This window comes from Bipolaris victoriae (genome assembly GCF_000527765.1).
Source record: "Bipolaris victoriae FI3 unplaced genomic scaffold scaffold_136, whole genome shotgun sequence".
Classification (NCBI taxonomy): Eukaryota; Fungi; Ascomycota; class Dothideomycetes; order Pleosporales; family Pleosporaceae; genus Bipolaris; species Bipolaris victoriae.
Genome location: NW_014575256.1, coordinates 389 through 22,625, shown reverse-complemented (window position 1 = coordinate 22,625; position 22,237 = coordinate 389). Strand labels below are relative to the sequence as shown.

General features: G+C 51.9%; 15 protein-coding genes across 15 annotated transcripts; 6 read left to right on the top strand and 9 right to left on the bottom strand.

The window, feature by feature from the left end:
* Positions 1-131: 131 nt before the first annotated feature.
* On the top strand, positions 132-2,791 carry COCVIDRAFT_112616 (hypothetical protein; the record flags this gene model as incomplete). The annotated part of the gene is made up of 4 exons (XM_014696043.1): positions 132-176; positions 232-612; positions 675-2,563; positions 2,617-2,791. The coding sequence occupies 4 exons, from the start codon at positions 132-134 to the stop codon at positions 2,789-2,791; spliced, it is 2,490 nt and encodes an 829-aa protein (XP_014551529.1).
* Positions 2,792-3,210: 419 nt separating this feature from the next.
* On the bottom strand, positions 3,211-4,287 carry COCVIDRAFT_20234 (hypothetical protein; the record flags this gene model as incomplete). Its single annotated transcript, XM_014696028.1, has 1 exon — positions 3,211-4,287. The coding sequence occupies one exon, from the start codon at positions 4,285-4,287 to the stop codon at positions 3,211-3,213; it is 1,077 nt and encodes a 358-aa protein (XP_014551514.1).
* A 683-nt stretch (positions 4,288-4,970) lies between these two features.
* On the bottom strand, positions 4,971-5,356 carry COCVIDRAFT_42176 (hypothetical protein; the record flags this gene model as incomplete). The annotated part of the gene is made up of 2 exons (XM_014696042.1): positions 4,971-5,157; positions 5,187-5,356. The coding sequence occupies 2 exons, from the start codon at positions 5,354-5,356 to the stop codon at positions 4,971-4,973; spliced, it is 357 nt and encodes a 118-aa protein (XP_014551528.1).
* A 1,135-nt stretch (positions 5,357-6,491) lies between these two features.
* COCVIDRAFT_112636 (hypothetical protein) lies at positions 6,492-6,704 on the bottom strand (the record flags this gene model as incomplete). The annotated part of the gene is made up of 1 exon (XM_014696041.1): positions 6,492-6,704. The coding sequence occupies one exon, from the start codon at positions 6,702-6,704 to the stop codon at positions 6,492-6,494; it is 213 nt and encodes a 70-aa protein (XP_014551527.1).
* Positions 6,705-7,202: 498 nt separating this feature from the next.
* On the bottom strand, positions 7,203-9,461 carry COCVIDRAFT_30945 (hypothetical protein; the record flags this gene model as incomplete). Its single annotated transcript, XM_014696040.1, has 3 exons — positions 7,203-7,431; positions 7,480-8,984; positions 9,054-9,461. 3 exons carry the CDS (start codon positions 9,459-9,461, stop codon positions 7,203-7,205), a joined length of 2,142 nt encoding a protein of 713 aa, XP_014551526.1.
* Positions 9,462-9,873: 412 nt separating this feature from the next.
* COCVIDRAFT_20232 (hypothetical protein) lies at positions 9,874-10,561 on the top strand (the record flags this gene model as incomplete). Its single annotated transcript, XM_014696027.1, has 3 exons — positions 9,874-9,965; positions 10,041-10,284; positions 10,409-10,561. 3 exons carry the CDS (start codon positions 9,874-9,876, stop codon positions 10,559-10,561), a joined length of 489 nt encoding a protein of 162 aa, XP_014551513.1.
* A 1,323-nt stretch (positions 10,562-11,884) lies between these two features.
* COCVIDRAFT_30944 (hypothetical protein) lies at positions 11,885-12,236 on the top strand (the record flags this gene model as incomplete). Its single annotated transcript, XM_014696039.1, has 2 exons — positions 11,885-12,013; positions 12,069-12,236. 2 exons carry the CDS (start codon positions 11,885-11,887, stop codon positions 12,234-12,236), a joined length of 297 nt encoding a protein of 98 aa, XP_014551525.1.
* Positions 12,237-12,684: 448 nt separating this feature from the next.
* COCVIDRAFT_112671 (hypothetical protein) lies at positions 12,685-13,333 on the top strand (the record flags this gene model as incomplete). The annotated part of the gene is made up of 3 exons (XM_014696038.1): positions 12,685-12,765; positions 12,857-12,968; positions 13,131-13,333. The coding sequence occupies 3 exons, from the start codon at positions 12,685-12,687 to the stop codon at positions 13,331-13,333; spliced, it is 396 nt and encodes a 131-aa protein (XP_014551524.1).
* Positions 13,334-13,686: 353 nt separating this feature from the next.
* On the bottom strand, positions 13,687-14,613 carry COCVIDRAFT_42172 (hypothetical protein; the record flags this gene model as incomplete). The annotated part of the gene is made up of 1 exon (XM_014696037.1): positions 13,687-14,613. One exon carries the CDS (start codon positions 14,611-14,613, stop codon positions 13,687-13,689), a length of 927 nt encoding a protein of 308 aa, XP_014551523.1.
* Positions 14,614-15,045: 432 nt separating this feature from the next.
* COCVIDRAFT_42171 (hypothetical protein) lies at positions 15,046-16,055 on the bottom strand (the record flags this gene model as incomplete). The annotated part of the gene is made up of 4 exons (XM_014696036.1): positions 15,046-15,615; positions 15,671-15,874; positions 15,946-15,963; positions 16,011-16,055. The coding sequence occupies 4 exons, from the start codon at positions 16,053-16,055 to the stop codon at positions 15,046-15,048; spliced, it is 837 nt and encodes a 278-aa protein (XP_014551522.1).
* Positions 16,056-16,375: 320 nt separating this feature from the next.
* On the top strand, positions 16,376-17,086 carry COCVIDRAFT_112686 (hypothetical protein; the record flags this gene model as incomplete). The annotated part of the gene is made up of 2 exons (XM_014696035.1): positions 16,376-16,479; positions 16,636-17,086. The coding sequence occupies 2 exons, from the start codon at positions 16,376-16,378 to the stop codon at positions 17,084-17,086; spliced, it is 555 nt and encodes a 184-aa protein (XP_014551521.1).
* Positions 17,087-17,600: 514 nt separating this feature from the next.
* COCVIDRAFT_112631 (hypothetical protein) lies at positions 17,601-18,868 on the bottom strand (the record flags this gene model as incomplete). The annotated part of the gene is made up of 5 exons (XM_014696034.1): positions 17,601-17,629; positions 17,680-18,027; positions 18,082-18,463; positions 18,517-18,712; positions 18,765-18,868. The coding sequence occupies 5 exons, from the start codon at positions 18,866-18,868 to the stop codon at positions 17,601-17,603; spliced, it is 1,059 nt and encodes a 352-aa protein (XP_014551520.1).
* A 285-nt stretch (positions 18,869-19,153) lies between these two features.
* On the bottom strand, positions 19,154-19,411 carry COCVIDRAFT_112640 (hypothetical protein; the record flags this gene model as incomplete). The annotated part of the gene is made up of 1 exon (XM_014696033.1): positions 19,154-19,411. A coding segment is annotated over one exon (258 nt), but the record flags the coding sequence as incomplete, so codon positions are not given.
* Positions 19,412-20,206: 795 nt separating this feature from the next.
* Positions 20,207-20,410, top strand: COCVIDRAFT_112676 (hypothetical protein; the record flags this gene model as incomplete). The annotated part of the gene is made up of 1 exon (XM_014696032.1): positions 20,207-20,410. One exon carries the CDS (start codon positions 20,207-20,209, stop codon positions 20,408-20,410), a length of 204 nt encoding a protein of 67 aa, XP_014551518.1.
* A 669-nt stretch (positions 20,411-21,079) lies between these two features.
* COCVIDRAFT_112624 (hypothetical protein) lies at positions 21,080-21,345 on the bottom strand (the record flags this gene model as incomplete). Its single annotated transcript, XM_014696031.1, has 2 exons — positions 21,080-21,222; positions 21,315-21,345. 2 exons carry the CDS (start codon positions 21,343-21,345, stop codon positions 21,080-21,082), a joined length of 174 nt encoding a protein of 57 aa, XP_014551517.1.
* Positions 21,346-22,237: the final 892 nt, after the last annotated feature.

Below are 22,237 nucleotides of genomic sequence, written 5' to 3'. Positions count from 1 at the left end.
ACGCGCCCTTGTTCTCCGACCTCTCCCGCCACACCAAGCCTTGCAGCCACCATCGACCTTGCTCCGCTCTCAACCGCACCAAGATCTTGTGCTTTTGAACATTCCACTCTACCCTCGAGACACTACCAAACATGATTGCAGGACGGGGCAGGCAGCGGATAAGGCCCCCACGAAGGGTAAGTTTTGTGCATTCACCCTTGCCGTCCCACACTGATCATGTCACGCTCATAGGGTCTACATGGCGATGAGATTGATTTCGAGAACACATGGGGCACCATCGAGGCGGCCTTTCGCGAAATACATACAAAAAATGCATCTAAGCTGTCATACGAGGAGTTGTACCGCCACGCCTACCGTATCGTCCTCAAGAAGAAGGGCGAAAATCTATACAATAAGGTCCACGAATTCGAAAGCAACTGGCTCAGCACCGAGGTCCGCAGCACTATCCAGCAACTAATATCCCCAAACCTCCTCGTAAATCCGCAGAGTATAGGCGGAACCACGCCCAACGAGCGACGCGTCGCTGGCGAAAAGTTTCTAAAGGGACTGCGGCAGGCATGGAGTGACCACCAAATCTGCACAAGCATGCTGGCAGACGTGCTCATGTATATGGTGAGGCTGGAACCTCTTCATAACATACAAAGAGTCAACACAAGCTAACATATGTGATAAAGGATCGTGTCTATTGTGCCGACCACCGCCGACCCTCTATCTACAACGCTGCCATGGTTCTGTTTCGCGACGAGATTCTAAATTCGCCAGTATCTCCATCCGACGCTCGCACTATTCTCAGCCTGCTAAGTTACATCATCCTCGACCAGATCCAGATGGAACGCGATGGCGACGTCATTGACAAGCAACTTATCAAATCCTGTGTATGGATGTTGGAAGGCTTGCATGAGGCTGACATAGAATCCGAAGAACACCGATTATACAACACTTCATTCGAGAAGGAGTACTTAGAGACAAGCAGCACTTTTTACCGGGGCGAATCCGAATTGTTGCTACGCGACTGCCATGCGGGTGCATATTGCAAACATGCGCGACGAAGAATTTACGAGGAAGACGAGCGCTGCAAGCAGACATTGCTAGAGAGCACTGGACCCAAGATTCAGAAGGTAGTGGAGGACGAGTTGATCAAAAACCGCATACACGAGCTTGTCGAAATGGAGAGTGGCGTGCGCTTCATGATTGACAATCATAGGCTTGAAGAGCTAAATCTCATCTACGATCTGAACAGGCGTGTAGATGACAAGAAGATGGAAATCACTCGCGCCATTCAGCAGCGCATCGTGGATATGGGTTCGGATATCAACAAGGATGCAATCGCCGCGTCGCAGGCGCCTGCTGTTGTGCCCGTCGCCGATCCTGCTGACAAGGCCAAGGGCCCTGTACAAGAAAAGAGTCTGAACCAGCAGACAGTTGCTGCGATCAAGTGGGTTGAGGATGTCCTTGCACTCAAAGACAGGTTTGACAAAATCTGGCGAGAGTCTTTTGAGTCCGATCCATTGTTACAGCAGGCGCAAACGCAGAGTTTCACTGACTTCATCAACTCTCCAACCTTCCCACGCTCATCAGAGTACATCTCTCTCTTCATCGACGAGAATATGAAAAAGGGTATCAAGGGCAAGACCGAGTCTGAGATCGACGCGGTTTTAGAAAAGGCCATTATACTACTGCGATATGTTCAAGACAAGGATCTCTTCGAGCGCTACTACAAGAAGCATCTATGCCGACGATTGTTGATGAACAAGTCGATCAGCAACGAAGTCGAAAAGCAGATGATTTCAAAGATGAAGATTGAGCTCGGCAACAACTTTACGCTGAAGCTAGAGGCCATGTTCAAGGACATGACCATTTCCGAAGAGCTAACCGCTGGCTTCAAGAAACATGTTGAAGGATTGGGCGATAAGGACCCAAAGCGAATCGAGCTATCCATCAACGTGCTTACAAGCATGACATGGCCTCTTGAGACAATGGGTGGCGCAGCTGCCGACGAAGAAGATCAGCGGCCACGGTGCAATTACCCTGCCGTTATTGATAAGCTCAGGCGTGGATTTGAGAAGTTCTATAGCCAGAAGCACTCTGGCCGACAACTTACCTGGCTAGCCAACATGGGTTCGGCAGACATCAAGGCTGTTTTCCCCAAAGTACCGCAAAAGGACGGCTCGTTCAAGGAGCGTCGTCACGAGCTTAACGTGTCAACATACGGCATGGTTATCCTGCTTTTATTCAACGATCTCGCTCCAAATCAACACATCACTTTTGAGGAGATCCAGGCGCGGACCAACATACCACCTAGTGACTTGATCAGAAACCTTCAGTCGCTTGCTGTAGCGCCAAAGACGCGTATTCTAGTAAAAGAGCCCATGTCCAAGGACGTGAAGCCTACCGATCGCTTCTTCTTCAACGAAGGCTTCCAAGGCAAGTTTGTCAAGATCAAAGTTGGCGTCGTTAGTGGAGGAAACAAGGTTGAGAGTGATCGCGAGCGGCGAGAAACAGAAAAGAAGAACGACGATTCGCGAGGCTTCTGTATCGAGGCTGCTGTTGTGCGAATCATGAAGTACGTAATTTGTTGTACCATGTACTGTGTCGCATGCTAACCAGCTTCCTTAGGCAACGCAAAGAGCTATCGCATCAACAACTCATGTCAGAGACGCTCAGCCAACTGGTTGGGCAGTTCAAACCTGAGGTCAACATGGTCAAGAAGCGTATCGAGTCGCTTATTGAACGTGAATACCTTGAGCGCATAGAGGGCGCACAGGTTGACTCGTATAGGTATTTGGCGTAAGAACTTCGCCTAGCCGCATTGGGTTTTTATTTGCCTTTCATGGAGTTTTATGTTTAGGGCGAGCATCGATTTGGCACTGGGAAGGATCAGCATTGCAGAACGCATAGCATAGGCGTCAAAGGCATGATGATGATGAACATTATCAGCAGACTATCTGTGGATACTCTTTACGAGACGAGAAGCATTAAGTAGTTATTAATCATGAAATCATATGATTCTCGGCTCGTTGATCAAGGTTTCTTCTGTTTTGAACTCTGCTCCATCTCTTATCGACTGTGAACACGGCTTCTCAGAATCGGGTGGATATGTAGTTTGCAAGTTCAAAGTCATGTGTGACGCAGATTGGCAAGTATCGTTTGGTTGAAATATTACAAGATGGGCAATTCTTCGTCTTGATTTTCAAGTAACCCCCTGTAGTCTTACCTATATCTTCCAACAATCTTCCTCCTCTTCTCAAACGCGTCTCCGGCAGCGGATCCCGAACCTCTTGGACCATCGCCAACAGGCCTCTTCCTACTCCTCTCCAAGCTTCCCAAATTACCGCCCTTCTTCTGCGTAAGTCGTTCAATGCGGTCAATGCCCGCGCCCAAACTTCTCCATTCCTCGCCTCCGAAACCACCATCGCGCTGCTGCCGGGCCTTTTTCCTAGCAGCCTCCTTTTTGCTCTCTGGAGCCAAGCGAGTAAAGTTTGCTTCTTCATATTCGCGTCGTTCATTCTCTTCGCGGCGCTCACGCTCGGATTTGGTGTGCCGGCCGCCCTGTGTAATGGTAGAACCAATACTGGGCTCAGCGATGGGAGCAGTGGAGAGCTCAGTGGCGATGAATTCATCCAGAGTAGCTGATTTTCCTGGATGGCGCTCTCGTCGCGCTTCGCGACCTTCTGGAGTCGGCATGGCCATGGGTGTAATCTTGGGGGGCCTGTAGATGCCGTCTTTTGCAGATTCACGAGCGCGTTCCTGACTGGCTTCCGTCTTTTGGCGTGTAACTTGGGCACGTCGGGGGCCGTATGCCATTTCGTCTTCGTCTTCTTCCGTCTGTGCGGACCCAGCTGATTCGGCATCGCTCACATCTGAATCGGATCCCGTGTCTGTCTTTATCTTCTTGGGTCTTGAAGCCAAACTTGTAGGAGCCTGGGTAGTGCGACGAGTGGCATCATCTGCTGTCCTCAAAATCTTGTCGATTTGGTATTTCAGACGGCTTTCGAGGGGGCGAACGCCCTTTTCCAGGTAGATCCTTAGTTCAACAAGCTTTTGAACGACTTCATCCTGAGGGTGCAGATCTGCCTCTTTCTGGTTGCTTTTCCGTGACCTCAGTTTTAGGAGAATAAGGAAAACTAGGTTTTGCAGGTAGCTCAGAAGCAGCTCGTTCTTTACGTCCAGCAGGGAGATTCCTTCCTTTGGAGGCACGATATCATCATTGGGCAGCGCTTCGGTAGCAGATTGAATAGATGTCGTGAGGGTCGCGAGGAGCGACTCGAGCGAGTTGTCGACAGCCATGATGTTGGAGATGCAGTCGTGGTTGTGTTTTGTCGCGCGCAGACACCCAAGTTGCAAAGAAATTTTAGTGGGTCCGGCTACGCTAACGCACGAGCCGGGTAGGGTCAAGTATGCACCAATCACCTTATCTTCAAGTCAAAATGTTTTCGGCAAGTAGCATCTCTGCGCTTTCGGTAGCGTTTGGTGACTTTCTTCCACTTGAATCAACTTTCATGTGATTGATGACATCTCTCGTAGAACTCATGTTTCGCGACTTCATGATTTGTTACTATGTTACTAACTACCTTGGGCAACCCGAGAACCCAACTGGTGCCTATCCATCCGCTTTCGTTTTAGAAATCAACCTAGCCAATAGATCACCGGACGATTATAAGTATTCTCTCAGGGCCATTTTCGGTATAGTTGGAAAGGGAACAAAGTAATTGTCAAAGTGTATGCGTGTGTTTCAGATAACACGCTACGAGCAAGGTGCGGCCGGCATTTACTTTGCCGGCAGATACGGTCAAGCTCACGTGATGAGTCGTTTGTAGCTCATTATACTACATTGTCAATGAACCCCTTAAAGAGGCGGAATGTTGAGAAACTCTTAATATTACGGATGATTCTGGACGATAATACTCCAAACTTAAGGACAGGGTATAGTTGCGTACCTAGCAATACGAACTGGTCTAGATGTGATGAACTCATAAGTCACCTGGAGGCCGTATATAGCCCGAGGGAAGATCGGAGATTGAGAAAATCTTATTCGTACGAACGCAAGATGACAACGATGAAGGATCCAACAATCTTGAAACAAATTTTATCATGACGCGTGGATAGATGGCGAGCAGATGGATAGGCGAGAGCGTATTGGGCTGACACGATTGTGTTCTGTAAGAGGGATTTGCTTGGCTAGGAACGGGCTGAAAACGCAGCCCGAGCGCTCGATGGCGATTGTACATCGTCGGTGAAATTTATACTTTACGGCTAGGGGCATTCTATGCTGCTTCTGGAACTTCTCCACGACCCACATCCACCTAATCGGGTCTGCAATGACATCCAGTCGTGTGCCACCAGACCGCAGCACCATAATGGTATGAGGAGACACAGCGCCATGTCTTGAAGATGTTCTTCTCACAAGACTTCAAGTATTTGGTAGTGGTAGTGGTGGCGGCACGAGCTCCCGTCTACCCGACTGTGGCGTCGTCTTAATCCGAACATCACCAATGGTAACGCAGGCACTCAAGCACCAGGCATGACCTCTTCAGCAGATACGGGTTAGAGTTTGACATCGTCATATCCCGTGGGTTGCAGAAGCCGGTCTTCAAAATACCTGGGGTTTGACTAGCTTAAGCTCCGGATCCTAGTGGCATACTATCCATACGGCATTAAGCGATGATTGCTACTGCGGATGCCTCGGCACGTGAACAAGTACAATATGATTTTGCGACGATCTGTTTTGCTTGTGGCTGTTTCGCCTCCTGCTGATGGGCATTGTGTGGACACGATAGTTATGGATTTGCACAAAAATGTACTGGCGGGTTGTACATACATAGGTTCATCCATAGAAGGCCATCGGTGAAGGCTGCGCAGCGTTAGTTCGGCTAAGCCCCGGTGCCTATCAGCTAAAGACTATGAGCCAATAGTGACGGTACTAATATCTCAGATGAAGAGCTGACGACAGCTCCCCTCTCACCTACCACGCGACCCCCTCCTACACACCCTCCTCACCCCTGCTCAGCATCATCTTACTGTTTAGAGACCGGTTTCTCGAAGGTTTCAAAGAACTTTCCACCCATTTTCCAGAAGGCCCGAAAGCTAGGCGTGCGGGTAAAGGCGTTTAAGCTCACAAGGTGTTGGGTGTGCAGGGGGTTGGGTACCCCGGTACCGTGCTGCATGATATAGATTACACTTGTGCGGGGGACTTGCGTTAGTCACTGTTTTGTGCGTGTGGGTATGGATATGTGTGGGTGTTCAGAATTGTGCCGTGTGTGTGTGCGCGCGCGCGTACGCCATGTATGTGTTACCGTGTTAGGGTGTTATGCACGAGGGCAGAGCTAGGTAAGTCGAGTAGTATGTATGTATGTATGTACAAAGGCACGTCACAATCACTGCCGGGAACATGGTCAGAGCTGGATGCAAAAGGTTGACATGGGGCATGGGCATTGTTTCTAATTGGCAAAGCTTTGTGCTGGTCCACCATAAGAAATCTTCTTTCACGCCCATCATCCTAGAACTGGCAATGGCCAGCGGCTCAGGCCAACGTCCCGTGGCGGGGCCGGGTTCGTATGGCTAGTATACATTCCAGTCTCCACAGAACGTCCTTTCAATTCATCACTTTTATTTATTCGCTGATTATCCGGTCTTTCTCTGCCATGGGGGGTATAGGCAATTGGGTAACCTTCTCCATTAGGATGCGGCTCTTCCGGAGCATGCATCCTTTTCCTTGGCTGGTTGTCTTCTGCCAAGCACTTTCATCGTGCTTGCAATATTGGGTTCGCCTTGCAAAGTCGCCCCCAGATGCCACGCCACGACTGGACTCACCAATCATGACAGCTGTAAAAGGCAAAGCTTAGGATGTTGCAAAGATTCCAAGGCTGATCGTCGTCTGTGCGGAGCACATACATACAATAGGTAAGTGATAGGGTATGTAGGTACCGACATAGGACGCCGGGTGTGCAGGTCTGTGCTTGACCTCAGAACTGGGTTGGTCCGACTACCCCGCTCTTGTCTCGTATATGATAGTCAACGTCGCGTGTAGTGAGGACTTCCTAATGCATATGTGCGCGGAGCTCACCAAAAATGGAAGGCAAATCTTGCAGCGGAGTCGATAATGGACATTGCCCCTAGTCCTGTAGGAGCCGTTCTGCCCGGTAGTCACAAGGCGCCAGATGGTGCCTTGCATAATGCCTGGCAACTACCATGATTCAAGTCCCTCAAACTTCAAATTTGAGTCCTGCTGTTCGTAGCCACATCTGTCGCTTTCCCTCGGCTTCACGTATAATCTCAGCAGAGAGACGAAGACTGGGCGCAAGATGCGCGTAGCGCTCCATCTCTAGAACAACGTTGTTTATGATATCGTCCATTGTTGCAGGTGGCGGAAGAAGCTGCGATAAAGAAGGTGTCATAGTTGCACCCATGATGAGCAGTGTTTGCGAGATGATACTAGAGCATGGTTAGCTTATGCACGAATGGCTTGGATGGTGAACTCACGAAAGAGCGCCTTGGAACAAATAAGGCAGATGTCCAGCATGGTGTGCAGTAATGTATTCCAATTGACGAACGCATGCTTCAAGGCACTTGTGGCAATTATCCTGCACACTGGAGTCCATGGCAAGAGATTCGTCTTGTAACACAAGAAGCACATAGGGTCGGAAGATGATTGTGCGGCATGCAAAGTAGCGTAGTCTCAGTACGGTCTGGACGGGGTTCTGCAGTGGCACTCTGTCGAGCGGGAACTGCATGGCTGGCGGTAATCCAGCATACCACTGGTTCAATTGGTAATCTAGCTCCACGACCAGCGGGTCTAGTTGCGCAATCGAGGTAGCAGCTGGGCCTTTCGAGTATGGCGTCGTTCGGATGTAGAGCATAGAGCTTACGCGGTTGAGTAGTCTCCGGAGAGCAATCTCGGCGAGGAAATACCAGAGCTCATCGCGACCAACAGCATCGGTTCCCAGGTCTTCAAAGCCAGTTGGAAGTGAGAATCCTTCTTCAAACTGTGCTATACCAGAGTGAGGAAGATCAAGCTCTGCCAACAGATCACTCTCAATCATGACTGCATTCCAATACACTCTCTTGCCCAGCTCCTCTTCGGCAGGAGACACGCGACCAGGCGCGCTCAACAGGAGTTGAAGCTTCATGCTCGCGCCCGACAATACGTTCCAGGCCTCGACGGGACGCACAAGGTATACCAAGTACGCTGCGGCTAGGATCTGACATTGTGCAGCAACCATGTTGTTCCTTGTCATTACGGTGGGCAGCAAGCTCCAGGCTGCAGCAAAGTACGCCAAGCCCGGAGGATCCTTCTCCGGATTCTGCTGTGTGATGCTGCCTGTGCTTGCAGCATGACCAAGCGCAAGCACCAGGAGCACTATGCAGCTTTCAGGGCCATCCCGGAATCCATGGCTGAGGGCAGTCTGATAGTGGGCACTCCAGGTGTAGGGGTTGACAACGGCGTAGAAGACGTTGACTCTCTCGAAATACGCTTGAACATATGCGCCTGTATTGGAGAGATCTAGCCCGCGACTGGCTCCGAGGCTTACGGATTCCCTAGTCATCTCGAGCTGGAGAAGGATCTTGGCGTCATACTGGCGAGAAACGAGCTCGCGGATCATTGGTGACGACAGCAGATTAAGCGCGGCAGTATTATGGGTCTTTGGCATGGTCGAGATATTTGAAGGATGGTTGGTCCATGTGCCGATGCCGTTGATCGGCTGAACCATGCCGAGATGGGGTATATTGCCGCTACTGCGGGCGAGAAAATCTTCGCTGGTCGAGTTGCTGGCTGCGGGCGAGTGGGAAGAGAGAGAGAAGTTACTGGTAAGACCGGATTGGAGCAGGCCTTCGATGCGGTTCAAGTGTTCCAGAATCAGCTTGTCGCCTGCGTCAAGCTTGATGCCGGGTTCGCGGTAGATGCATTCTGCGTTGAGCTCTGTGCAAAGCCTGCACTTTGGCCTGGTTCCATCACATCGCGACTTGCGTGACCGACATATCTCACACTAGTTGATGTCAGTTTCTGGGCCAGAGGAAGGTTGTGGAACAAGATGAAAGCAAAGTGGCTGATGTACCGCAATGGTTGCGCGCCGCCGCGGATAGTCTATTGTGTCGGTACTTGGACGCTTCTTGTTTGTTGGGCGTGGCTCTGTGCTGGCACCGTTGGTGCCGTTGCTGGTGGGCGCGATACCATTTGACTGTGCGGGCGGGGTGGTGTCGTTGGACATTTCCCGGTCGGTACCAGAGGATTGTGACATGTTGCGGGGTCGCTTCTTGAAGGTACTGTTTACACTACCACTTCCCGAGAACAAGCCATTGGGGGACTCGAGGAGATGGGGAGATCTTAGAGTGGATTTAAGCACGAAGTTATTGGTGTCTGGCAGAGTGGAGAGATTGAGGCAGAAGGCGTCACGGGGAAAGCCTCCATTGGTGGTGGCCGCTGACACGGGGCTGATCTCTGGAGAAGGAGTGATTGCGGCCATGATTGGTGGACGAGTAGACAATGGCCGGGGGGTAGTCCTACACTTTGGGGCTGGGGCGTCCAGCCACGATATCGAGACTACGTGCTTGACGGGTAGGCGGTATGGGTAGGATGGGGAGGGAAGGGGAGGGGTGTACTTGGCATGTAGTAGTAGTAGTAGTGGTGGTGGTGGTGGTGGTAGTAGGCAGTAGGTGAGTAGGCTGACGGCAACAAGGTAGCAAAAGACATGAGAGGGCCGGGCCAGCAGCGATTATAACCACAGCTAATCTCGCGTCCGTCTAGCTCTACACATGTGCAAAACATGGCTCGCGAGATGAGCGGCGCAAATGCGGGGATGACAAGGGGCGTCAAGTACTCCACGTTCGGCTCAGACAATCAATAACAGCGGCGGCAGAGGATCCTCCCAGACCAGGATGGCGAGTCGTCAGCGAAAGGGCAGCGTGTATCGTCGCCTCCCCACAGCGGGCGCAGTTGACAGGCATGAGGGGTGTGGGTGTGGGTGTGGGTGTGTGCGGTAATCGGCTGCTTACAGAGAAGGGTGCAGGAAGCACGGAGCCGTTGACAGTGATTTGCTGATTAGCTGTTGCGGTAGTGGTGGTGGTGATGGGAGTGGCAGTGGTGGGAAGCAAGCGAACACCAGGGCCGGGATAGCAGCAGCCCGCCAGCAGTGCTCGCAACGCACCCAGCCGGCCGCTCCATGGGCACGGCGGCCAACGACGAGACGAGGGCGAGGGCTACAGGCTTGGCAAAGAGGGTCCAACACCGACTGCCATGACCATGACCATGACCATGACCACGACCACGACCCCGACCCAGCAGCGGCAGTGTGGACCTGCATAAACTGCGTCTCCTGATCATTCACGCCCGGCCCCGACATGGTCGACAGCATTTCCATATTGCCCCCAAGCCACTCGAACTCGACGCGAAGCTCTGCTCTCCGTCTGATAGGCACGCCTGGGCTTCGGTGCAGCTCCTCCTCATATCGGAGCGCCCCTCATATTGCCATGGCCGCCTCGGGCCCGCCCTGTGCCTGTAAGAGCCGTCAAACGGCGTCTGGCTGGGATGCACCCAAGTAGAGCACCCGTCCCATCTACGACCTGACTTGGCCATCCACCTCCGGACCTGCAACACTGGCGACCTGGTGCTTAGTGCCGCCGAGGCCAGACGCAGTGGGTTGCTTCCTTTGGCATAGCCTAGTCGAGAGTTCAGATGACCGGGTGGTATGTGCGACCTTGATCCGGACAGGCCTCGCCCTGGGTCAGCAATCCTGATCTGCGCATCGAGCGCTTGAACCCTCCCGCAATGCGGCCCTTGGTGGAGCACGCCTTGGATACTCGTGTAGTCCATGTCTACCGCCATCTTCTCAGTGTACAAGACCGCAGCGGAGGGCGGACGGTTGCGTCTTGGACATGGTCAAGCAGATGCTCATGGCCCTTGGGCCTTGGTGGAGAATAGCCGGTGGGTGACTCTGACGGCCATGTAGAGTAGCGTCACGCAACAACATGTACAAGACCGACAATGATCCGATCGACTGGAGCCCATACTTGCATGTCCCCGGCAACAATGCCTCTGTCGAGTACGGCTCACGGCCACCGCGTCGACGTCATGCCAAAGTATGGATATGATTACTGTCTTGCCTAGAGTAGCGGCAGACGCTGCCCTGTTACCAGGAAACACGGCATCAGAGCGAGCGTTTCGGCACTAGCAAACTTTGGCCACGGTGCCCTGTAAGCCCATGACAAGTATCGTGCATGTCGCGGAGAGCCCCCGAACAACGGGCAATCTACATGACTGTTGACATCCAGTGCCGAGACTGCAAACCCACACAAGCCCTATGATATTGTTGCCTCCCTCCAACAAGAAAAATGGCTTTTGGCTATCTGCCCTCGTAATCTGCAATAAATGACACTGCAAGCACAGACTCATTGTCTGGTTATGGACATCCCTTGCTGTATCGGTGCTGTGGCTGAACGACCTGCCATCTTTCCCGTCCACAAGGAGCAAGTCCATCCATCCCTACAACATGGATGCAGCCACAGACCCAAACTGCATCTCATAGTACATTTGTACCTCCGACTCCTCCTTCAGTGATTTTCTTCTTCTTCTTTTTCTTCTTTCCCATCCAAGAAACTTGCACTACTCATCATGTTGCCGCTGCTTGTGTTACACAAACAAGCTCGTCACCATGTTGGCGGTAAAGGAAGGAGCACTTTGGCCGCTGCCTCGCAGACAAAGCAGCAACAGAAAGGCTGCCGTTACTGCTGATTCTTCTACTACCCTACAGACCATCATTTCATCAAATCCCCAAAGTTTTATCTACGCCCACGCAAGTGACCTACAAAACGGAATTCCACGCAGCCAACTACTCCCTCAAGCAAACCCCACACAAGACCTGTACGGTGTGGATAGTCTACGTTGCCGCACATGAAATCTGAAGCAGTCGAAGCTTTTGCATCCAAGACAATGAGGCCAGAAGCATTGGAGGCTGCCAAGGCATTGGTAGACCAGGAAAACAGACAGCCAGCGTCAACAGGCTCATCTGGCACAGAGCAGGTATGCTATAAGCGCCTCCTCAAAGCACAATGCTAGTCTGACTGGTCAATTGCAGCCTCAGGATACCCCAAACAATGTTCCGACTACGGTTACACACTCACCTTCGCCCTCACAAAACACCGTACGCAGCACACACGACACTAGCGACGATGCTTCTCGGCCAAAGGGAAAGGAGATATGTGATACAACATCGGGAGAGGAAACCGACAAGCGCAAGGGGTAGGGCAGTGCTTGAACCAGCATGTTGAGCACATGGTGATGAAGCGGCGAATGATGGATTTGCACGAGCTGAACAAGGAGAGAAATGGTGCATGACGCCCTGTTTACTTTGATTCATCTGTACGTTATGGAAGTCAACCAAACAGACTTATCAAACACTACATTGCGTTACAGAACAGATACCAGTACGTCTCTAGAACCTCACACAGCACAGCTGAAATACGAGGGAAAAGTGGGGGAACCATGCGTACATACGTACTAGTCCACGCTAGGTAACCTCGGCTTCGCGCCAGCAACCAAGCATCTCATCATCACGTCGACACAACTGTGCAACACAACTTTTCCCCCTCCATCACAAGCCAGGAACCCCAAACCTCACAGCATCTCGATAGCACATTGTCTCCCCAGCTCGAACACCCAAGACCAGCAATTGTATATTGTCAATCGCAACAATGGCATCGGTAACCTCGCAATCACACCCACTCCTGCTCGCAACTAGTGCAGCCTACGGCGTGCTAGCCCTGGGCCACACGGTAAATACAATTCTTGCCCTTTGAGCCGAAACTAGTACTACTACCATTGATGCAAATATCTGATGTATTTTTTCCTTGTCGGTGATTACAGATGAAAGGCCTCGATCAATTCAAACATCCAACCATGAACACGCTTCCGCTTGTGCTTCGTGGCGCCTCCAAGATTGGCTGGTACGAAGGCAGTGGCTTCTTTGTTATCATGAGTAAGTCTTTTTTTCTTTTTTTTTCTTCTTCTTCTTCTTCTTCTTCTACCTTCTTTTCTCTCTTTTTTTTAGATAATATCAAAACTGTACCGATGAAAAAGAGAATGGAAAATCAACCTACTTACTAATAATAATGCTAACTTTGTTTTTTTTTCTCTCAAGGCATCCTCAATTACAAGTGGTCTCAGGTTGGAGTGTACGACATATATGACAAGAGCATTGCTGCCGTCTTGACAGGACTCTTGGCTGCCGCTGGTGCGGCTTATTGGAAATCAAACGATAAGCCAACCGCCGTCACGCTGGCTACAGTGGCTATCCTGCAGGGTCTTGGCGTGAGGAACGGGTGGTACCATCGCTCTTTTTAGACTGTCTTGTGCTGACTAGCAGGCCCCATCGCTATCAGGGTCACATTTGCACGCACGATATTGTACTCGAGCCAAAGTTTGAGAGAACGCAAGCATTATTACTTCTGGGCCAGGTCTGCTACCAAGGCACCGTGTTGTACAGATAATCCGTGTGAAATCGTAAAAAGCAACCCGTGTAATGGGATATAGAACACTGCCCTGATGCCACCCACCATGATGATCCGAATGCACCACATTCATACAAAAAAAAACCCAGTTCCCATGCCATGAATCATAACCCATCATCAATCTCCCTGCCAGGAGCCCCATTCATGTGAAGAAACAAGATGGAAATGCTCTAGACAAGGCCATGCCTACTTATCGGCTTTTTTGACCTTGCTAGCCTTGTCGGCCTTCAGAACAAGGACAGGAACTGCTCGCTTGTCGTTACCAAGTAGGCGCTCAAGCCGAGCAATGTAGTACTCCTCAAAGGTCTTGCTAGCGTCCATCTTGACCTCGTCAGCTGCTAGCTGCTCAAGGCGCAAGAAAGCGCGGTTGGCGGTGTCCTCGAGCTCCTCAGCCCAGTTGCTCTTTTCCGTGACGCCTTCGCTCCTCAAGCTGTCGCTGCCACCATGAACCGCCGGCTCGATACAAGCTGTGCCCATTTCCATCGGGGTAGAGGGAAAGCAAGGGGCAACCGAGCTAGTGGGCAAGTCATCCGAGGTGAAGCTCAAGTACTCAGCGATACGTGGGTTGGCGGCAGGAGAGCCCAGGGCGATAGGCACTGTGCCCTCGGTCACACTGATCGGAGCAAGAGACCTACGAGCGTGTCTGTTCTTGCCGCTATCGCTCACTACCTCGGAAATGCTGGCCATGTCGGCCTCGTCATCTTCGGCGACCGAAGGCTTAGGAGAATAGTTGACTGATCCCGCATCTCCTTCATGCTGACGCAGCTTGCGGTTATCGAGTTTGAACTTAGCCAGTCTATCACCGATAGCGCTAATACCACGACCGCGAGTCGTAGGGTTGCGGTAGACGATGGAGGGCTCCGGGGAACCGACCACGGGTGTGTTGATGGGAGGGGAAGGATAACCGGCCTCCTCGGCGGCTTCGTTGAGCGACTCCTGAATAGGAGCAAGAATATTAGCAACGGCGGCGTAGTCTATCTCTGGTGGAGGATCGACTGGCTCATTGGCAAACGGAGTGCCGTCAGGCTCGGTGACTGGAGTGGGATTGGGCGCCGACGGAGCATCCGATTGGCAATCCAGCGACATGGCTTTGGCCATCATGATGGAAATCATTGGTGAAGTCTTAGTAGCGATATCTGATGTGTTGCTGCTTCTTGTGAGTATGGCGGAGAAATACTCGCGCTGTGGTTGGTCGGACAGAAGTCAAGGCAGGTGGAGCAAAAGGAGCAGCAACGAGCGGTTACCTACATTCAAATGATGTGTTTTGAAGTTTTGGTGACGCGATGGGCCTTTGCGCTGAGACTGCAACGCGGACAAATGTGCCTGTAGTGGTCGGTCCGAGCAATGGGAGCGCAGTGTATGGGTGAGGAGAGTGGGGAGAGGTGAGAGCGTCTATCTGGGAAGGAGCCAGGAGCCAGCTTGCAACCACTACCAAACGCTTGACAAACAAACAAACGGGCAATTCCAAGGACCTGCAGTCCACATATCCCATGAAATCTTGCGCGGCATGTGGCCCGTTTGTGTCTCGTGCGATGAAATCCTCCTTCACCGTGACATGACGTCGATATTGCCCGACGGCGTCCTGAAGACTGAAGTGCTAGAAGGTAGGTTATGGAGCGCGATCCCAGATGCGACTGCTGCTCCTTCTTCACCTGTGTTTATATCTGCGGCAGGACCAACGCTTTCATTGCATGCCGCATGACTTCTTTTCCGGCCGTTTGTCTGTGAGACGATCCAAGGTGAGAGATTGTAATAAGCTCCACAAGCAAAGATGCCAATCCAGAGGGCCAATTCGGTGCCATAAATCACAATCCCTAGAACGTCGAGGGTAGGCTGAAACAAGACGGACACCAATGAGAAGACATCGCCTAGGGCGTCGATGGCTACAAAGATGAACGAGATTCCTCGAACAGTCCGAAAGAGGTAGATGTCAATATAGTGCCGCATAACGCCAGCTGCAAGCAAAGCAGCCGAAGCAACTGCCATGAGGATACTAGGCCAGTGCAGGCCCTGATGCTGAGCACGTCGTATTGCGAAGATGAGGCCAGTTTGCACTCCACCCATAAGACTGGCTATGGGGACGACTACCGCAAGTGAACGCAAGACAGACCAGTTCTGCACGATGTCAGTTTTCCTCATGCATTTCAATATAGTAATCTCCTCGAGTCACCTTCTCGTAATAATAGCACTGGATCCACGTGACAAGACTCAGCACAGTGAGAATCTGCGGCTGGATGCGCAAAGCAATGTTGTAGTCTTCAGCAATATTATAAACGCCCAAGGGGACACCTGCCCAAGCCCACAACATCATCATCGTAGGTTGCAATCCGGTTGCATTGTGTCGTCTGTAGTTTACGACAATTTGAGGTATCAACTGTGAGATACTCAGCATTATCATTGGGCATGGGATGGGGAAGAAGAGATGTAACTATATACTATACACACCTGAATAGACCAACAGACCTACACTAGTTAGTATATTGGTCCTTCTATGAGGATAGTTCACGTACCGCTCCCATGGTCCCCAGTACATTGGCAGCCACCGGGACGTCCATTGTTAATGGGCAGAAGACAACGAAGCGCGTGGGCAGTTAGAAGACTAGCAACAAGTGTTGTACTACATGTACGTTTCTACCAATCAACGCATGAGCAAGTTGAGTTCCCAAGAAGTTGCATCACATCACGTCCCTGGAAAGCGGAAGTGGAAGCGAAACCAAGAAAGCAAGGATCAGCCTTGCTGCCGCCATGACGCTCTCTTAACTCCGAGGCTCCGACAATGGTGGAAGGGCTTAGAAATCGTCCGACCTAAACGATGCCACATTTGTGCTGTGCTTCAACGCAAGAAAATCATACTTGGGGAAGAGAGTGAGAGACAATGGCGCAGGATAAGCTGGATACGAGCGAGGCGAAGGATATAGAGGGAAGGCCTGGTTACAAGAAACTGGCGAATGGCATCATACTCGGTCCAGACGGCAAGCCGTGAGTAGCTTCTTTCTCTCTTCCTTTCTGTACCTACGTATGTACCCGCGAGCAATTGCGCCAGGCAATATACAAGCCTTGCAATCGCCATAGCCCTTTGTCGCGTGTGTATGTGAGAAGAAGTGGATGCTGACGACTGGTTTGCCTACGCTGTAGATGTCGCACCTGCAACGATGTAGCCTCTCTATTCGCAATGTCGGGCAAAATGCCTACGAAGCGCACGCAATCCACCGCGACTGCCAAAACTACCCCCACAATGCCCGCTGACTGCCCGCCGGACGTGGAAGCCCTCGGTCGCTCATCGTGGACACTCCTCCATTCCATAACCGCCACATACCCAACCAACCCGTCTCCTCAACTTCAGTCAGAAACCAAGTCATTCCTCTCCACGTTTGGCAAATTATATCCGTGCTGGGTGTGCGCAGAAGATTTTCAAAAGTGGATGCAGAAGAACACGCCGAGGGTCAGCAATCGCAGCGAGTTCGGCGAGTGGATGTGTGAAGCGCACAATGCAGTCAATGAGAAGTTGGGCAAGGAGACATTTGACTGCAAGAGGTGGGAAGAAAGATGGCGGACTGGGTGGAAGGATGGCAGGTGCGATTTCTAGGTCAAAACAGGAAGCTACCTCGGCCATGTACGACGTGTACGATTATGTGTATATGATAGTGGGCATCATTTGTGTTTGCAAAACGACGACGACGACGCCACCACTCTTGTATAGTTAGCATCAAGGACAAAGGCATTGGGCGGTGTTTATAGGCTACAGCGATACGCCAATATGCAAGTTTTGTGTTAGACCATCTCGTGCATCGTGAACGGGGGGCACCAAGAATAGCCAGGCAATTTGCAAAGAAGCATGCATTTGTGCTTATTGTCATCTCACACTGTGACGACAGAAATTGCTCATAGAAAATATTCGAAGCTCAAGCTCATATCCGCGCACCTCTGCGCTGTCATGCTAATGTGTTTCTTCTGCTGCGAATCCAAATGACAGGAACATGGTATGCCACTTCTCACATGCTAATGCGCTCAGACTAGCTGGCTGCAGACAAGTTGCGAAAATGGACTCGATCGTGGTATCTTGTATTAATCCCGCGCAAGGGCCAAAGACGTGAAGGTGTTTATCGCATAATCTCCTGGTAGATGAGGACTGCGTGCTGTTAGCTCATACTCGGCGTGTAGAAACTCGTCTGCACTCACGCTTCAACTGTTCCTTGGTCAGGTTGTCCTTGTTCTTGTCAAAGTCGAAGAACTCCTCTGGGATGGGGTCCGCGCCTGGCTCGTCATCTGGGTCGTGGTAGGGCTCAAGGTATGGGTGCTTGAGCGCGTCCTCGACTGAGATGCGCTTGACTGGGTTGAAAGCCAGTAATCGCTCGAGCAGGTCAAGAGCCAAATCATTCGTCTTGGGGAACATGGCCTTCCAGGGGATCTTCTTCTTGAAGGGCAGAGATCGGATGTATTCGCGAGCTCGGCGGGACTTGATACCGTAGTAATCCTCCATGGTGGGCGTACCCAGTACGTCGAGGATCAATGTGAGCTGGTGGTGGTCTGGCAAAGGTTAGTTTCTTGGGAGCTGATTTGGAGGCACTGCGCGCGACTTACAGTCCTTTCCTGGGAAAAGAGGCTTTCCGCTGAGCATCTCAGCGAGGATACATCCCACACTCCATACGTCGATTGCTTTTGTGTACTCCTTGAAGGTAAGCATAATCTCTGGCGCACGGTACCAACGAGTGGCAACGTATTCGGTCATGAAACCCGAGTTGTCCTCGGTCGAAGCGGCGGATCGGGCGAGACCAAAATCACAGACTTTGAGATCGCAGTTTGCGTTGAGCAGCAAGTTGGAGGGCTTGAGATCGCGGTGGAGGACATTTGCCGAGTGCATGGCCTTGAGGGCGCGTAGGGTCTGGTAGATGAAGTACTGGCAGTGGTCGTCGGACAGCTCCTGTGTGCGGATAACGCGGTGCATGTCCGTCTCCATGAGTTCCTAAACAGCAGGTTAGAAAAAAATAGGGTATGCAAGCAAAGAAATCTGCGCACCTGAATTAGGTAGACCTCGGTGAAGGTCTCGTAGTTGCGGGGCTTTTGGATGTCCAGGATGGAGATGATGTTTTCGTGGTTGAAGTAGCGCAGCAGCTTCATCTCTCGCAGTGTTCTCAAGCAGAACATGGAGTGATCAAAGGGTGTGATCTTCTTAATGGCAACCTTCTGGCCCGAGGGCTTGTGCAAGGCGGAGCTGTGAGTGTTATTAGGGGGCTGAAAGCGGGCCATTGGCGGGCGAGACGTACCATACGACACCGTATGCGCCCTCTCCTACGACATCTTGGATGTCGTACTGCTCCGAGACGTTGAAGGAGATTTTCCTGGAGCTGCCGCTTCCTGCTGGTGGCATGGTGGCGGTTGTGGTGGATGGGATGCGCGAGGGCGCGGTGGGTAGGAGCAGGCGAGTGGAGGCTCAGATGGTGATGGTGGTGGTGGTGGTTGCGGGGCTGGGGCTACGGTTGCGTTGGTGCGGAGGGGTGGTTGAAGAGGACGAGGGAGGTGAGCGACAATGTAGAGGATGGAAGAGACAGCTGCAGAGGGTTGTAGGTCAGCACAGGCTGTACATGTCATCAAACAGGCATTGTTCGCAAGACGGAGGGTGTGCTTTGGGCGCTCATGGTGAAACGAGTCTGTGTCAGACACAGAGTTCAGCCCCACGTGCTTGTCTGCGCGGCACGAGCAGCCAGAGCAGAAGCGGCGGCGGAGGCGGAGGCGGAGGCGATGGCATCAGCACCAGCAATAGCAGGAGCAGTAGCAGCAGCAATTGACTGTGTGCACGGCGTCGGCGGCGGCTATCTTGGGCGCCACTGCACAATGGCGGCGTCGGCCCCTCTGGACGACGAGAGGACATGGATGACTTACCAGACACTGGCGGGACGGCCCAGGGTTGGAGCTGTGTGGTGCGCCCGTGGAGGAGCGGTGCTGTGCTGCTTCGTTCTGGCACTGGCTGGGACTGCCCGCGCAAGATGGAGGCGAGTGAGGCGGTGACAGAAAGGGGAGAGAGATGGTGGGGCAGCGTGTGTAAGTAGTGTAGTAGCTATGGCCTGCCAAGTCAATCCCTCCCCCAGCTCCATGCTCTACTATCACACGCCCACGCGGGAAGCGGCACAAAGGGAGCGACCGTGGCTGTCGACTACACTACATTACACTGCACTACTACACTACTACTACCATTACCACCGAGGCAGAGGTGGCTGGTGGCGCACGGCGGGGCGACGGTGATATCACGGCGTCATCAACAGAAATGGTGCAATGGCGCGTGTGGTGGTGGTGGTGGTGGTGGTGGTGGTGGTGGTGCTACTCCTACTCATCCCCCCTACTACTACCTACTCGCACTCCCACTGCTGTCTAAGATGGGAAGGCGGGGTCGCCCAGGCACCATCTATTGCAGGACCACAACTAGGGACAAACTCAACACCAACGTGCTACAGCAGACCACATGAGACCGGCGATACAGTCCAAAATATACTCTGCCGCCCCAGCAACAGACTTTGGCTAGCCGCCCTATGATCCAGCCACTGTGTGAGTTGCGCGACTCGCTCTCGTAACCCCTCTTCCTCTGTTTCGCCAGGCCGGCCAGACACTTCCGCCTATCATTTCTAGGCCACTACGGCCAATACCTGAAACTGCTCATTTGCGCGCCCTACTCCCACCCACTCCTGCAACGCCTATACTTAGCAGACCCATTATGAGACCAGCCTCACCATGCGGCTTCCCCTTCTCCCGGACCCATTGGCTCCTCCGCCCTCCACCTCCCCATCACAAACACAATGACTCTTGTCTTCCCGGCACCCTGGGTTGCAGCCTTCTGTCCATCGTCTTGTCACTAGCCCTACACCCGCCACGCGTCTGCAGTCCCTCTTCTACACCTCCGACAGCACAAGGAGAATAATATCGCGCCGCCCTTCTTCGGTCGTACACAAACATGATGCTTGTTTCAAGTCGAAGCTCCGCAGCCTTTTCCAGAAGCCGTTTCAAACGGTAATCGACCCGAGCGGGAGCGTCGGTGCAACCCCCCGCCCATTCTTCTTTGCAACCCGCGAGCACCAAGCCCACATGCCGTACCACCCTGTTCCATGTATTTGGCGCGGCTACGTAAGCATGACTGCAAGGTCCCGTCAGAACCATACAAACGCCACAAACCGACATCTCGCCGTCCAATATGGTTACTGCTATTGCCGGCTCACCTGGCTGGGCTTGAATGCGCCCAACGGATCTACAGTGTTTTGTATCAAAGTACATACGCACATGTGCCTTCACAGATGCTGACTGGTATCTAAGGCATCAATTGGTTCAAATAACCATTCGTAGAAACGGGTAACGGTAATGTTGTAATATTGCAAGTCGCTAAGCCCTTCTCATAGTAGAAAAAATTTACTACATCCGCATCATGCCGTAGAAGCCAAGAAAACGCCCTTTCCCACACCTTTACTCCTACATACGCCGTACCAGGTACAATATTCCTCCGTGAGTCTTGTTCTTGGGCCGAGCAGGCCGAAATTGATGAGTAGTACCACTTGTCCTGCCATCAATTCTTACGCCCGCTCAACCACGCCGGGAGTCATGCTGATGACAAAGAGCCCTTGGGTGGGTATTGCTGTCCCTCTTGTTCGATCCGTGGTACGCATGTGCACCACTGCTCCGACGGGACGCTCTCCATGACACCAGCAATGTGCTTTCCACAGCCCCACCACGTGACCTTGTCTACAAACTGTCAGCAATGCCTTGGTAGAATGACATGTCAAGGCACATCTATCTGTCGGGGAGATGGGGCGGAGCAAACGGAAAAGACGTACGGCATGAGTCGCATGAAGCCTTTTTGCACATGATGATTATCTTTGTTGTAGGTATTCAATCCACCTTTTTGTGTATTGTCGTAGGAGTATATAGGTACGTAGATAACCCGACGATCAAAATCTCGCTATACAAGGTATTAAAAAAAAAGACAGAAAGATCTTCAGATTAAAGACCACCAACTCTCCTCCATATACACCTTGGTTCTCACCTCTTTATATATAAACCAGGAAATCACACATAAACGCGTACCCACATAATCCCAACCCATGCCTCTTCGCCGACCATCTTCTGGGCTTATCCTCCACACCCGGGAAACGCCCCCCTCCCCAAGACCGCAACTTTGGTTCTTGGGCGCGCCCCCCCGGTGATTGGGCCCCGCATGCGCCTTTTCCCCCCCCTCCGACCATTTTTTTGGTCGCCGACTACTAACAAAACTCGGCGATGTTGCCCTTTTGAAACGCACATACCCACTCCTTATCCCCCCCTCTCTCTCTTTCTCTCTTTCCCACCTCTCTTTCTTCCTCTTCCTTCTTCTTTCTAGACTCTGGTTCTCGTATTCTTTTCCCCCTGTCGTCCGCTCCGTCGCCGACTACAGGGGTTTTTTTTTAAGTCTACGGGTGAGGCGTTTAAGTTGGACCTAGTCTCTTTTTTTTTTTCTTCTTCTTCTCGCCACCGGGTCTTTTTAACTCATGGAAGATGGAGAAGAGACGGACGGGATAGTGTATGGATGTATAGATACATGGTAATGCCTGATGATTTCTTGTAACTGTAGTTCAGATGCACAAGGATGGAAATTGTGGAAACCATTAAGACGAGTTAGTAAGTATGCAAGTTAAGACGAAAGAGAGTAAAAAATAGATTACATCTCCACCATCTACTACATGCGGACACCCATCGGGGAATTTTAACTTCTCTTGGTCCG